The 17,059-nt window shown below is 39.3% G+C and overlaps 1 protein-coding gene across 2 annotated transcripts in view; it reads right to left on the bottom strand.

Moving 5' to 3' along the window:
- Nucleotides 1-17,059, bottom strand: part of ADAMTS16 (ADAM metallopeptidase with thrombospondin type 1 motif 16) — a 263,619-nt gene that overhangs the window by 211,735 nt on the left and 34,825 nt on the right. The window contains exon 4 of one of the 2 annotated variants that reach the window (XM_056520819.1): nucleotides 1,582-1,873. In XM_056520819.1, coding sequence (XP_056376794.1) covers nucleotides 1,582-1,873 — 292 coding nt within the window. Of the gene's footprint in view, nucleotides 1-1,577; nucleotides 1,874-17,059 lie in introns of those variants that run through there. The other variant, XM_056520820.1, reaches the window with a different exon arrangement.

The following is a 17,059-nucleotide window of genomic DNA, read 5'->3' as shown; positions in this document are numbered from 1 at the left end:
AAATATCCTTGGTAATATTAGGGTGCGTGTTATAGGCCGGTGCGTGGTATACCCCAATAAATACAGTAAAAATAGGGGTCTGTCTAGTAAGCAGGCTTATCCTGGTGTTAAGCTGGGTGCTCAAGGGATTAGTGGTCTTTCTTTCCCCTCTGACAGCATGAGCCGCACACACAGGCTGAGACAGAGAAACTGACATAATTCCCTCTTCCGTCTCCTTCCCTCTCTTTTTCCGTGTCTTAAGTCACTGTAGGTAAGATTTTTGCTGACTAAAGAGATTTATGAAAACAGGAAAAGAGGAACTACAGACTGCTGGAAAGTGAGCCAGATGCCATTTTCCGTTGATAAGATTTATTCAAAAGTTTCATACATAAATTGATTGGAACACCGATTAATGTAATTGGTTTCATAAAGATAAAGATATTTTAAGGGAAGAATACTTTACTGCTATAGGAAAAAGCATCTCACACAAACTATCTGACCCTTTTGTTCTAATAATGATCTGAAACCTCATAATGCTGCTGAATATCAATGGGTTTCTGTTTTGGCGTTGGGCATTGGTTTATAGGCAAGCCACTTATAGGGTAGGGTCATATGTGCTGTATTTTGCTGCATATTTGCTGCTACGTATTTTTCTACCCATTGACTTTGATGGTGCAGCAGAAAATGCGCAGCAAAATACGACACTTGTAACCCTACCCATAAAGAGAGCTTCCCTACTTTTGGAGGAGCTACATTTCTGTATTTTTTTATAACTAACTTGTGAGGGGTTTTCAGTTATTCTTGTATCTATCTACTGAACATTTATAATAACCTTGACACAGAATTGCCCAGATTGTATGTTGCCTTCATAGTGCTACTTTTGCAATGAAATAGAATCATCAGCAGTTGAACCTGCTAGATACAGGTGATTTATATTATAATCGTGACTGCACAGATGATCTAAATTTCATTAGAGATTTGACAGCGCATCACAATTATAATTTGTTCCTGTATTTATAATGAATGCAGATTAGGCTCCGCTTACATCTTGTTTTAGGGCTTAGTCCTCAATATTTATGTATTCTCATGTATACAGCAGCATACCTGCAGCATGGCATGGAAACATATATGTATTGCATGATTAGTTTATGTAAAAGGGAATCTGTAGTGCAACATAACTTATCCCCTAAGTTATAGATCGTCGGGGGTCCGAGCGCTGCCCCCCCCCGAGATCTTCTGTACATGGCCGTGCCAGTATGCTGAAAAGGGGGCGTTTCATCCCCGCATGACGCGGTGACTGACATGCCCCCTCCATGTATCCCATAGAGATACATGGAGGGGGCATGTCTGCCATGGCTTCTTGCTGGCGATAACACTGTACTTCCTGCAGACTGCTGCTGCCCCGTCAAGAAGATCGCGGGTGGCCCCAGCAATCAGACCCCCCCTGCCCGATATATATAACTTATCCCCTATCCTTCAGATAGGCGATAACTTATATTGCACTACAGATATTGAAAATATACTGGCTATAGTATTCATCCTTATGGTAAATAAGTAAATTACTTTCTCAGAGTCAGAAATAGATAATATGTCCTTACATACATTTCTTGCGTCTTCCACAGTAGTGCTGTTTGTCACTTCTTCCATGTCTTTGACGTTGATCTCGATGAGATGGTTTTGCATGGGCGTGGTAAATCCAATTATGATTTTCCAGTTCTTGTGGCCTCTCAACTAGAGATACCATATTTTCCTTGTACATTTGTTTGTCAGTTGATCTCTTATATAGGATATGGGGCTGGTGGCCATCTGAGGTGGAGTAATTGTGCTTGAGTGCAATATGTTCAGGCAGCGGTTTCAAGAAATAATCAGCATCTTGTGTCCGTATGAAGCCCGACTAGAAACAGGAAACCAAATGTATTACAAGCAAGTACGGTAATGGGGAGGATTTACAAATGGTAAAAGGGAGTATAGTTAGTCAAGAAAATTATAAACATGCATTTAAAAAGTTTTACTATCATTTAAAAATAAAACAAAAAACCTGATATGCCCCAGAGAAAAGGGGCATAACTATAACTTTGACACAGAATTGCCCAGATTGTATGTTGCAAAGATCAGTGCTGAGAGCTCCACTGATCTGTGAATATAGCAGGGCGAAGCGTGCAGCTGTGTGCCTTACTTCCAGGCTTGGCACTTATAGGACAACTGCAGTGAAATAAACGTATCCCCTATCCATAGTAACAGGTGACCAAGTATTATTGAAATATCCAGCTGCTTGGAAGTTATGCAGTAACATATATTTCCCATAGAGTTGTATAGGACTTTAAACAAAAACCCTGACACTCACAAATGGGGGCGGGTAAGGGTTAATTTACTCATCCTATGTTTGTAGTTGACATATTAATAACATGTGTACCAAGTTTCATATTACTATCTTTAGCTGTTTGGAAGTGATGCTGGAACATACATACATATACACACACACACACACACACACACACATACACACATTGGGGGGGGGGCATTTATCATTGGCTTTACACCACTTCAATGTTCTAAATGTCCCTGCAATTGCATTTTTTGCTCAATTTTCGGTAGAACATCTTTCAAAGTTGTCTACTGTTTGGTGCACCGTACACCTCTTTTTCCGTGGAGCTGTTTTATTTACACAAATTAAACTTAGAAGTGTTTTTTTTTGCGCAAAGCCTACTTTTTTGGCGCAAACCTACACCACCTAATAGGACACGTACAATAGTGTGAGATGCCAGAGCACAAAGCTTAAACCAATCTCTGCAGCTCACTGGTTTCTATAATCAAAATTTATTGAGTCCTGTATACCTTTTTGGTAAATTTTTAGCAACTGTGCAAACAATACACCAAGCAAACAGCGGTAAAATCTTTACTACCTTACCCCAAAATTGATAAATATCCCCCCCAATGAGTTTCATATATATATAGATATAGGTGATAAAGGCATAAAAATAGATGTACATGGTTAGGTTAAAGTACTGAGTAACATATTAATTCTTTTATTTTTTTGTGGGATCTACAGGTACATTTTAACATTTTATCCTAAGAGTTTACAAAAGCATAAACTGATGTCTAATCAGAAAGGTAACATATATTAGGTGGGATTTATAAGTTACCCTGTATGAAAAGCAGCATTGCTCCGTGTGTTGTTTTCACATCTAGGAGGAAACCACTACTTTTACAACATTTGAAGGGGACATCATTGATGCCAGAAAATAGATCTCATAAACCCATATTAAAAGGTAAAAGTTTATGAAATAATCATAACAATGTGTAAACACAGCCTTAAAATATTTAAGTTACCTCTGCAACAAGTTTATCTTTTCAGTATGTGAAATTTTAGGGGGACTTTTTGGTAGTCGTGCTTTTCTTTACTTCATTATTTTATTTGGATTCTTTTGTTTTGGATGAATCTCCCTCAGTGGACTTTTTTATGTTTGCTTGATTGTTGTTGTTTTTTTTGCATTCGCAGCTTTTGTAGATGGCACACTGGTAGACGTTGATGCAGTGATATTCTTTTAATTGGTTACAGCTTGAAATGGATTTCAGATGCATTTTTCTTCAAGTATTCCTGCCATATGAGCAATTTGCTAATTTTCTAATATCACCTCTTTGAGGCTGTGTTCACAAGGGCATTTTATTAGAGATAGTGTCATGGTATATAGCATTTTAACAGCAATATACCAAAATCTCTGGAAAAATTGTGCAATTTTACAGCTAATTTTTACCACAATTTCAGTCATTTTCTGTAAAAAAACAAAAACACCAAAAATGCATATAATACCACTAATAAAGTTCCATGAACACAGCCTGAGCCTTAAACCTGTATGAGGTCTCTGAAGAATGCAATAACTTACAATCTAATAACATATGATTTGCCTTTTTCTGCCAGAATATTTCAGGATTTTAAATAGGTACAAACAGAGAGACAGTGAGCTGCATTTGCATTTTTAAATATAGATAACCCTTTTAACATATTTATAAGACTTTTTGATAATTTTGGTGTCAGAACCTAGAGGGTTAAAAGGTTCTGACAGGTTCTTTGTTTGTTTTTGTTGCCGGATTATGCTTAGTTGTCTGGCTGGTCAGCTGACTTTTTGATGAGAGCACCTGCGGAGTTGCCTATTTAACCTGGCAGTTTGCTCTCACTCAATGCCTGTGAAAGAGTCAACTCCAGTAGCTAGCGATTTATCCCCGTTTATTCTTGTTAACCCGGCATCTTTGACTTTTCGCTTGACTTCTCAACTTCTCTTTGGTAACAGTGATTTTGTACTCTGACAACTCCTGGCTTTTGATGCAGAAAGTGGACATTGATTTGTTGTGTGAGTGTTAGTTTTGCTTTGTTAGTCTGTCCCCTACTGTTCCTTGACCTGAGTCTGTATTATTGTATTTTATTATTTTGACAATTACGTCCCTCACTTGTCTAGGAAGGGACTGTCACCATGGTTACGGACCTGTCCCCTAGGGCGGCTACATAAGTAGGCAGGGATAGGGGAGTGGGGGTGAAAAGTGTGCACTCCTTCCCTGCCCATACGTGACATTTGGTAACAATTTTTGAAACAAAAAATCCCCCTCCCTGCAAACTGACCTCTTCACACAGAGCATGCCTATACAATTCACCCATAGATGTCCAAGAATCAGCTCCAGACTATAGTTTCCTATGGTCCATAAGGTCCTATATATAAAGATACCTTCCCTTTAAGGATGAAGAACACATTGGGGGAGATTTATCAAAACCTGTCCAGAGGAAAAGTTGCTGAGTTGCCCATAACAACCAATCAGATCCCTTCTTTCATTTTTAACAAGGCCTCTGCAAAGTGAAAGAAGCGATCTGATTGGTTGCTATGGGCAACTCAGCAACTTTTCCTCTGGACAGGTTTTGATGAATCTCCACCATTGTCCTTAGTCCCCACCTTTTGCTTATACTTGCTCTAGTAAATTTCCCCATTGTCTACATCAGGGGTCCTCAAACTACGGCCACATGTGGCCTGCCGAGGACATTTATCCGTCCCGCCGCTGCCTAAGGTCATCCCTGTGTCCCGAAAGATGTTTTCGGGACACAGGGATGTGCTCTCGTTGGCCCCGCATTTACTTTAAAAATGCAGGGGCCGCCGGGAAGTAGTGCACGCAGGGACGTCACTGACGTTCCGGGCATGCACCCATAGCAACAGAGCGCAGAGGAGCGGAGCAGCGAGCAGGATGTGCGCTGGACAGCTTGGTAAGTGTTACCAGCGACACGTCAGCTTCGGTGCTCCGACCACCGCTCCTCTGGGCCGGGACTTACTGCTATGGCTGGACCGGAGGAGTGGTGGTCGGAGCACTGAAGTGGTACAGTAGACAGGCATACAGCCTCCAGCCATACACTGTATGGCTGAAGGCTGTATGCCTGTGGGGGAACTGTACTGCACCTAATGTGGGGGAGCTATACTGCACCTAATGTGGGGGAACTATACTGCACCTAATGTGGGGGAACTATACTGCAACTAATGTGGGGTAACTATACTGCACCTAATGTGGGGGAACTTTAGTGCACCTAATGTGGGGAGCTATACTGCACCTTATGGCCCCCGTTTAAAAAGTTTGAGGACCCCTGGTCTACATTATAGTGTAAAGCTTTATAATGAAATTTGTGAGGTGGATGAACAAAAGAAAATGTATCACGTGTAAGAGCATATGACCTATTCCTGATCTTATTATTTGATCAATATTTTATTGGGCATAATATATTAAACTTCCATGTCTTTTTTTGTGAGCTTGTTTTAATAGCAGTCTGAGTACAATAATGATAGATATTCTTCAACATACTCACTTGACAACCATGTTTTTATAACTAGGTGGTAAAAGGTGTGTCAGTGTATTATAGCCATGCAAAATGTCATTAAAAATCAGAGACAATGATTTAAGTTGTTGGAACACTTCTGTGAATTTCTGTATTCTGTGGTTTGGAAGCCTTGTTTAACCCAATTGACAGTGAAATTTACTGAACTGTGCAGTGTATTCAATAAAGCTTGAAGATACCTCCAAACAATAACATAAGACAATGCAGTTAATGTATCAAACATATGGATAATCACTAGGCCAGTGATGTAATATACTCATGACAGATATCACCTAAGGTGCTTGAACAAAAAAACTATTGATGTATGAACTATATGCTTAAGGAGATATTAGAAAACTATTCAAATATATTTTATTTTGTAATTTTGGGGTGGCATACCATATAAGTAATCTTTGCAGCTGGTCAGGGGCCGATTAGGTATGCAAAACAGGAGTCCCTGCTCCTGTAGGTACTGAGCACTGAGGAATACACTATGACAGACATTTATCAACCGATTTACCCAAGTTTTTTCACATAAAATTGCCGCCACTGTCTTTTTTCATTCAGACAATCTGCCACGAGAGCGAGAAAAGCATTTTTTTTCCAAATCGGCGTACATAAGCGTTTTTACAATTTTGATTTGCCATAGTCAGAAATTTATCAACCCCGACATTCGCAAAAAAGTCGCTAAGGCTTTAAAAGCCTACTAAATATACTCCAGCCGAACCTTGGCTTAACTAACAGAAGATGACTATTGTTTTCGCTTAGGTGAGAAAAAACTCCCGCTTTTGCCTACCTGCGCAAAAATGTATTAACGCCGTGCAACAATATAGTAAATTTGTCGCAAGTAAACAGAATGGAAGTGAAAGAAAAACTAAAAAATAGTATACCTAAGCAAACTTTCATAAATGCCCCTCTATCCTTTGATGATTAGTCAAAGGTGCATTCAAAGTTGTCGAAAAACGGGTTCAGCCTACTGTAAATTATTAAATACTTAAAAAAGAAATGGATGCAAAAGGTCTCCAGACTATTGGGCTGGGTTCACACATACCTAGTGTGCCATGTGGGCAATTTCCACACAGCAACACTTCATGCATTTTACCATGAAATTAAGAGGTCTTGTATTGTGGTTAAAGCCATGGGTGTTATTGCTAAATTGCATTAACTGGCAGTAAAATGTATACATTTTGCTGTGCAGTTGTAACACCGAGCGCTCCGGGCCCCGCTTCCCCTACGGAGCGCTCGCGGCGTTACTCTCCTGCTTGCAGCGCCCCGGTCAGACTCGCTGACCGGGAGCGCTGCTCTGTGTCCCTCGGCGGGGATGCGATCCCCGTGCAGGACGTGCCCGCCCGCGAGTCGCATCCCGTGTCACTCACTGGCCCCGTCCTTCTGCTCAGTCCCGGCACGCGCGGCCCCGCTCTCTAGGGCGCGCGCATGCCAGGTCTCTCAGATTTAAAGGGCCAGTGCACCATTAATTGGTGCCTGGCCCAATTAGTTCCAAGCACTCCCCACACCATAAAAACCCACTTCCCCTTCCTGTCCCTGCCGGATCTTGTTGCCTTGTGCCCTGAGAAAGCGTTTCTGTGTGTTTCATTGCCTGTGTATCCAGACCCTTGCCGTTGCCCCTGACTACGAACCGTTGCTGCCTGCCCAGACCTTCTGCTATGTCCAACCTTGTTCTTGCCTTGTCCTTGTGTACCACGCCTGTCTCAGCTGTTAGCGAGGTTGACCCCGGGTGGAACGACCTGGGGGTTACCGGCCACTGCAAGTCCATCCCGCTTTGCGGCGGGCTCTGGTGAAAACCAGTAACCCCTTAGATTCTGTTCCCCTGGTACGGCGCACGCCATCACTTCACTGACACAGAGGATCCACCACCCGTGTCCTCCCCGCATACCAGTCCGGACAATACACTACCACAGTATGTGAACCAAGCCTTATGCTACCAACACAACTAGCCTTAACCATTGTTAAGATATAATTAATGGATATTATTACTTTGATCTATGACCCTACCACCACCATAGTCTAGATATGTCTGGCCAGGCAGTATCTCTCCTTCTATTATCTGTTCAGTTATGTTGAGACTCTGTACTCATGAACAGAACTCATTTTGCTCTTCTGTTGGTCTCTTTTAAATATATCTGCAAAAATACTATGATAACTACTGTTCAGATAAAGTCTTAAGATTTGGGATTATATAATGTCCCTGTGTTCTCTAATTAAAAGGAAAGTCTGAAGCATCAACATTAGCGCAGGTGGAAATGAATGAGAATCACTTGACTACAATTATTTTGGTTCAGTCAGATTTCTAATTAGAGGAGTTATGTTGTAATTAGTGTTATATTTGAAAATTTTTGACATATCAAATGAACGTCAAAGAAATTGTAAAAACATGAAAAAAAATTGTCCTAAATTTAAAAAAAATCTTTCTTATAATACAGTGAATAAACCAGTGTTCACCATGAGTATAATTTATATTTATTTTAAGTGTAGAAACAACTTATATTTTTAACCACCCCCTTGAGCCCTTTTAAGTTGTATGGGCATCATTGGGACACCTATACAGTTGGATACTATAGTAAGTATAGAAGACTCAACGCAGGCATAAAGTGCATGCAGCCTACAATAGTATGGTGGAGTAGGGAGCTAGTGGCTCCTTACTCACCATAGTATTCAACTGTATAGGTATCCCGATGTTGCCCATACAGCTGAAAAGGGCTCAAGGAGGTGGTTAAAAACATAAGGTGTTTCTATGTTTAAATATAAATTCTCCCCACCTTTGAGAAAATCTAGTGTATGGCACAGTTATATTAATGCATACTGGTGTAAAATATGCTATGTTTTTATGCCACTGATTGAAAATCATTAGGGAATGATACCTTTGTGTTAAAGTCTGGAACACAAATAAACTATACTTTCTTCTATCTGCAGAATTATTTACAATAAATCACTTTGTATAATGTAAGTTTATCAGTAAAACCTAAAAACAACAGATTTTAATTTATGTGATTTTTTTTCAGATGAAAAGTTGACTAATAAAAGTCTATTGAAAGCTGTTAATTGTGTAATTGTAATTTAATTCATATTTTTATTTGTGGCACTTTGCCTGGAAAATGATGTCAACCCTTCAAGGTATTGATCTTTTAAAGTATTCCCATTTCTAACAAAGATGCTTTATTAGTTAACTTTTGTGTAAGGTTTTTGTATAACTTGGTAATGGATAAAAGATTCCCTCTGGCAGTGCTAAACCTCGTAATGGCAAACAAGATACACATTGTTATAATACTGTTGTCCTTATTTCAGAAATATAACTAAGCCTTTGTTCCTGTAAAAGGAATAAAGGAAGGTTAAAATGGTTGTCTGCTTTAGATAACCAGTGTGTAAACTGCCCTATTAAAGCATTTTGAGGTTATAAAGATCTTCTGATATAGTGGGAAGATCCAACATTGTTTTTTTTACAAAGCATTTGAGTGAACACATATGAATGGCTACCACTTTGGTTTCAAATGCTAGGGAGAAGAAGATGTCAGAAGCTAGATGACAACTGGTAGGCAGGATTTGCAATGGTTGCCACTGTTATTCTTGCCTGTCTATTAGGGCACTGTGGTTACCAGTATGGAGAGAGTGGGAGTCTTACTATAAAATGTCTACCTAAAGAACCAAAAACTATAGTCGCACCCTGAGATCAAAATTACTATAAACCAGGCATAGGCAACCTTCCGCACTGCAGATGTTTCGGACTATATATCCTATGATGCTTTTACAGGCAAAAATGCTACCATAGCATCATGGGAGCTATAGTCCAAAAACATCTGCAGTGCCGAAGGTTGCCTATACCTGCTATAAACCATTCTTGAGGTTATCTTGCTTCCAATGGGCATTGTTGAGAATAATGCTATTTTTGTGCACTTCAGCATTTGGTAGTCCTTCTTCAAGAACTTGTGTGGCATACTTCTTGTGACTAAACTACTATAATTATAAATGTTTTCACTTCACTATAACAGCAGCTGTAGCTGTTCTATCACTACAAGCGTCTGCCAATGTAACTTGTTGTGAAGATTGACTCAGTACAGATATTCTTTGGTTTAGAAATCACATTTTTAAATACTTTATTAGGAAATTTTAAGATAGGGCCCTATTATATATGGAGTGATTATCATGTGGGTTAATTAATAGAAGATGCACAGCCAATGTATGATGAAGGTAAAGTGCCTAATGAGTGATCTAGGGATCGTTTGTGTGGCCCTGTCTGTCACAATAATTGAGCACTGTAAAAGCTGGCCCCACCAAAATTTGTGGGTTTAGCGAACACATGTCTAATGTGTATTGGCAGCTTAAAAGCATCTCTAGTTCTGGATGACCCAGCACTTCTGATTTAGGCAGGTAGCCCATTAAGTTCTATGTGAAATGTGGAATGTTACATTTGCACTGCCATGGCAATTTATCAGGAAATGGGCACAGCTTACCACAATTGTTCTAAAAAATTGTATAAAATGAAGATATTGGCCCTTATTTACTAAGAGTGTTGTGTAGGTTTCTTTGTGGGTTTTAATTCCCTACAATTTATTTTCCACAGTATTTACTAAGGTTTCCCTACATTTTCCACTTTCCCGACATTTTCCTTTTTTTACACATGCTCTGATCTGTCTGGTTTCCCTCAGTTCAAATCCACCACATTTTATTTGGAAACCTTAGTAAATATGTTGTTTTTTTGTGAAAATGTCGGGAACACGCCCCTTTTAGGAGACCATGCCCCTTTCCTGGTGTCCACACCCCTTTTTCGGGTTTTCTTAGCAAAATGGAGAGATAGTCTGGGTTTTTTCAATTCTGGTGCAAATTCTGGCACACAATCTGGCGCAGACAGAATTTCTGGCGCAATGTGACAGAATCTGGCGCACAACCCGACAAAACATGTCGGGTTTGCAATAGTAAATGAGGGCCATTGTATATGGCTATAATATATATGGCTATACTATTTAATGTATATGGCTATACATTTAATAGTTTCAATCAGGCTTTACTGCTACTATTACAACTGCTACTAATAGTACATTTAAAAAAACTGCATTTCAGGTACAGTACTCTCTAGATGCACATACTTGGCGGACTAACAGCAAATTATGACATTTAAAGTTCACTGGGAATACTTATGAACATCACAATATGCATACAATAAAAATACACTGTACTATTTTATTAGCTGTGGGAGCCAGAAAAATACTCTATGTTTAGACGCCAATATAGATGTTTATCCAGATAGGATTGCGCATCAATCCAGTAAAGGGAAAGATGTTATTTGAGGATAAGGAACGGACAAATCACTACATGTCATGTGTACTTAATAAGTAATAATGACATCAAGTTTCAAAGTAACTTTTGGGTATAGTTCAAATTTTCCTTTACAACACTTATTTCTCTGTCTAGGACTATAACAACTCAAAACAGGAAATTAATAGTTAAATTGCTTCTAAAGCCACATACACTCAAATTAAAATGTATTTGGCAACAAGTGAACAGAGATGTTAAATTCCACAGCAGGTAGCTGGGCAATAATGGCAACAGCTGTTATAAAAAAATACACTAAATATCTTAGACTATGTCAAGTAGGAAAGAAAAACGGAATTCTGTCATGAGGGCGTAACAAAGGAGAAAAATATTCTCTATATGGCATCATGTCTCAGCAATGCAAAGTGTTATTCTACATACCAACATAAATATGTGCTCCAAACTCAACCCCTTATAAGCACCACTCGTGGCCCTTTAGTATATTTTCTTCTACCAGTTAAAAATAATAGTATATGGAACCAATAGTTTTTTTTTAAATGGATTCATTTGGATATAAAGTTGTGTTGCTATATTTATATGCTGTGATAAGATGTGTTAAAGACTATATATTGGTTTTGACATGCTTGGTGGAGAAAAGCAACCATTTCTCATTTGTTTTTAAAGGGGTATTCCAGGAATTTTTTGGGGGACTATGCTACAGGGGCTGTAAAGTTAGTGTAGTTCATAATATAGTGTCTGTTCCTGTGTGTGACGGTTTTCTCAATTCTTATGTGATTTTCACTCCAGTATTTATTTTTAACAGCATACAAAATGACTGTTGTCTCAGATTTTTCCCAGGTTGCAATGTGGCTGAGACCTGACTCACTAGTCAGCTGATGACAGGGAGCCTGTCTGCTTCAATGGGTGGAGGGATCGCTTGGTGGGAGATAGATCAATCTGCAACTAATGCAATAGCTGTAGGCACCCTTATTGAAAACCACAGGTCTTTGAATGGATGCAGCTCATTTATGTTTCAATGGGTGGGGTGGCTGATGTGTGGGAGGGAGGAAGATGGAATTGTGGGATTTGTATTCAAATAAAGAAAAGTCAAATAGGAAATACCAGTCCACAAAAAGCTAGCCACAGTGTTATGGTAATCTCATGACATAGTCATTTAGCCCCAAGACAAGCGCAGATCCTTCCTAAGCATGTCCATTATTGTCTGCCAGGTACGTACTAAAATCACCTTATGGTGGATAACCCCTTTAAGTTAGTTTGATCTAGGCTAGAAGCTGTACTGATTTCTATAGACATAATAATTGGAGGTACAGTATCTATGTACAGCCTTGCCTGGACCTTTCTCCTCTGTGATATTTCCATAAAACTTGAGTTAACTGTCCTCTGTAGGAAGCAGAAGGGGGATGTAATAGTAGGCATAGGGGAGTTATGCTCAGGGAACATGATGATGTAATTATACAGGTTTATTATCTGAAAAGATCATTGGACCAGATTAGTAAAATCATATTTGGCAAGTATTTCATGTGGTTGTATGAACAATGATATACATAGAAAAAGAATTGAACAGTGAAGAAAAATGGTTCCTTATTTACTACAGTTTTGGGGGAATCCATACACTTGCTTACAAATTTTAAACATGCTTAGCGCCACCCCCCCCCCCCCCTCTCCCAAAAGCAAAAAAAAAAAAAAAAACACAATCTGTAATTCTGTATGCAAATATTAATTCTTTACCTGGTTTCCCACCTTTAATTATGACTTATTTTACATTAGTTTCAACTATAACATTTTCCCAAGTATGGTTTGTGGCACACATGAAATATAAACCTCATTCACCTGGTAACTGGGAATCTAAAGGGGGGAAGGTCTTCTGGAAAAGTTTAGTGTTTTTTGGAAGATTCAACATGGCCTGAGGAAGTGTATAAAAGGGAGAGATGCTGTCATTCTGTGGGCTCTGGAACATTAAGATAGACCTATGCAGTTGTTCATGTGAACCTACTCTCAGCCTCTGAGTATTGGATAACAGCCAGCAAAGTGCACTGCCCGGATTGTTTTTAAGATCCTTACATTTATACATATGTGTATTTTGTTGTACTGTATTTAGCTTTAAGAATACTATATCTATTCACTTAGCTATTAGGTGTGGACCTATTTATTTGGGAATCTACCATACACTACACAGGACAGGTAATCTGGTTTTCGAAATAATCTTCAACTCTGCCCTCTGGCCAATGACTGCAATGACTCTATTAACTTATCATTCCTCAAAATTGTGTAGAAAAATTGGTTATCAAAATGTGGCAACCCCGCCACATGCCAGTTAGCAGCTAATTTAAATATACAGAAAAACTGCTATAATGGGCGAACGGCGCAGCGCATTCGGGCAAGGTAGGACTGAAAATGTTCAGCGTCTCCCGCACTATCCACCGGTACCTGTGGATAGTGCGGGAGAAAACATATGACAGTTTTCCTTTAATATATGTTCTTAGTGGGCAGTGATATTCATTTTTATTATAGTGAAAATATGTTGTTTTAGGGACTCTTTTGTATTCAGTAGTCCTTTAGGCTGACATCTCTTTTGTCATCTACTCACCTATGCTACACTAATACTGTTAATGCTGTGTTTGCTTGACCAGTTAAAGGGGTACTCCCGTGGAAAATATATATATATTTTTTTTACATCACCTGGTGCCAGAAAGTTAAACAGATTTGTAAATTACTTCTATTAAAAAATCTTAATCCTTCCAGTCCTTTTTAGGAGCTGTATACTACAGAGAAGATGTTTTTCTTTTTGGATTTCTCTTGGTCACGACCACAGTGCTCTCTGCTGACCTCTGCTGTCCATTTTAGGAACTGTCCAGAGCAGGAAAAAATCCTCATAGCAAACATATGCTGCTCTGGATTGTTCATAAAATGGACAGCAGAGGTCAGCAGAGGGCACTTTGGTCATGACATAAGGGAAATCCAAAAAGAAAAACATTTCCTCTGTAGTATACAGCCCCTAAAAAGTACTGGAAGGATTAAGAATTTTTAATAGAAGTAATTTACAAATCTTAGAAAAAATGGAGAGGCTCCTGCGGGAAGTTTTGCAAAGATGACCCGAGCTACTCAATCTGACACCTGTACTTAAGGTGTCTGTAAAGACTACTAAATGATAAGAAATATTGAGGCTCAAGGTCTGTAGATATTGTACACACTTATTTATTAAATGATAATTGATGAATAATACATGTCACACTGATAGTCCTGGGATCACAGGGCCCTTGTGAATTCGCAGGTTCAGAATGATTAAAATAATATTTAATTAAAATATAAATAGTAATAAAACCAGACCACTGTAGATGAATAAATGCATAGATAAATAGATGAAATAAACTGCTTTTACTCAATGTTGATTAATAGTTCTATCAAGGCAGCTAATCACTGTAATGCTGCCAATATATATCCGTTGAAGCGCTGTGACAGTCAAAGGAGATATCTGTATATCTGTATGCCAATAAAATCACAGTCTTTGGCAATGCAACAATGTAACAATTCAGGGGGTAATTATATATCCATATCCTATGCCAATAGAATCACTGATGGAGCAATGCAACAGTGTAACAGTTCAGGAGATAGTTAAATATCCATATATCAAAAACTCAATAGGCAGTAGCGATCTCCTGTGGACACTTTCACTTATCAGTGCAGTGCCGCTGAGTTCAACAATGATTGCAGGCAAATCTTTAGACTATGCGCATAGTATAATGTAACAGGATCGCTCACCAGTCTGGATGTCAGTTGGAGATATTATAGTTACAACTTCTTGTGATGCTGGAAGCGATGTTCCGCGGCCCTCCTGTGCACGCTTTCTGACAGGAGAGCGCACTGCTGGAGTCTTGGCCGACTCCTATTGAAGCGGGGCTTCTGAATGGTGGGCAGCGTTCTCCGGGGCTGCAGCGCTTCTACAGGCACGTAGTCACAGTGCCGTACTCGTGGTTAGGGAGAGCGCTCGAGTTCTCAAGCCGTGCGCTCACAGGATGATTGACAGGTAAAGTAGGAGAATATTTTTAGTATTTTTAGTATTTTTAATATGGTATCCCTATGATAGTATAATTTTATGTTAACATGGTATTTATCTTTCTTATTATATTTCTTATTATTTATATATCATATTCATAGTTGAAAGATAAGGTGCTCGAGAAAACCATGTAAGAATAGTTATATGGTAAAGGTTTCCTTATTTAGAGTATTGCCATTCACAAAACTACATGTACTATAATGTTGACAAATTGTGACATCATTATTGGTAGGGGTGGAGTTCAATCGTATATAAAGAGCGACCTCGGACCCCCAGGACATATAAAATTAGCTGCTGAAAAAAGGACCTAGTGGGTCCTGAAACGCGTCCAGCGACCCCCCCTGAGATAACCATAAGACCACCTGTAATACTATCAGTACATACAGTCAATAGGAATCGCACTCCATCACTTTGCAATGACCTGTCAATCATCCTGTGAGTGCGCGGCTTGAGAACTTGAGCGCGCTCCCTAACCACGAAGACGCCACTGTGACTACGTGCCTGTAGAAGCGCTGCAGCCCCCAAGAACGCTGATCACCATTCAGAAGCCCCGCTTCAATAGGAGTTGGCCGAGACTCCAGCGGTGCGCTCTCCTGCCAGAGACTGGGCACAGGATGGCTGCTGAACATCGCTTCCAGCATCACAAGAAGTTGTAACTATAATATCTCCAACTGACATCCAGACTGGTGAGCGATCCTGTTACATTATACTATGCGCATAGTCTAAAGATTTGCCTGCAATCATTGTTGAACTCAGCGGCACTGCACTGATAAGTGAAAGTGTCCACAGAAGATCACTACTGCCTATTGAGTTTTTGATATATGGATACATAACTATCTCCTGAACTGTTACACTGTTGCATTGCTCCATCAGTGATTCTATTGGCATAGGATATGGATATATAATTATCCCCTGAACTGTTACATTGTTGCATTGCCAAAGACTGTGATTTTATTGGCATACAGATATACAGATATCTCCTTTGACTGTCACAGCGCTTCAACGGATATATATCGGCAGCATTACAGTGATTAGCTGCCTTGATAGAATTATTAATCAACATTGAGTAAAAGCTGTTTATTTCATCTATTTATCTATTCATTTATTTATCTACAGTGGTCTGGTTTTATTACTATTTATATTTTAATTAAATATTATTTTAATCATTCTGAACCTGCAGATTCACAAGGGCCCTGTGATCCCAGGACTATCAGTGTGACATGTATCATTCATCAATTATCATTTAATAAATAAGTGTGTAAAATCACTACAGACCTTGAGTCTCAATATTTCCTATCATTTAATTTACAAATCTGTTTAACTTTCCGGCACCAGTTGATAAAAAAAAATAAAAAAATAGGTTTCCACAAGAGTACCCCTTTAATGTTGATATCTTTATTTTTGTATTTCTCTTGGGGTCAGGCAGTGCACAGGTTTCTCTGTATAAAGATGAATGCACGCGTAAGCTTGCATCACAGCCAGATGCCTTGTCCAAGCTCTGGTAACACTACACTCATTATCTATGGTGCACATGCGTCTCTGTGTTCCACTATGGGCACATAGCTATGGGTATGGGTGATCTCACTGTTCGTGTGCACGATAGCACTCCGTTTTGAACACACACAATACATCTTGGCAATTTTTATCTTTACCCTAGTTATATAGTTATCCTAGTTATCCCTGTACTTAAGGATTTACAGGCATATCAATGAGGGATCACCCTTATTAGGGCGGTGATCTTGTGGTGCTAGGCAGGATTTTGAGAGACAGGCATGGCGTCTCAGGGCCCTCTTAGTAAGATCCTGTCCACAAATTCATGCCTGCATACACTGAGTACCCCATCTATGCCTATTTTGTGTACTCTCTTGATCAGTGGTTCTTTACCTTGTTGGAGG

The sequence above is a fragment of the Hyla sarda genome, chromosome 5 (genome assembly GCF_029499605.1).
Source record: "Hyla sarda isolate aHylSar1 chromosome 5, aHylSar1.hap1, whole genome shotgun sequence".
Classification (NCBI taxonomy): Eukaryota; Metazoa; Chordata; class Amphibia; order Anura; family Hylidae; genus Hyla; species Hyla sarda.
Note: the sequence above shows the minus strand (reverse complement) of the source record. Positions and strands in the feature narration are given on the sequence as shown.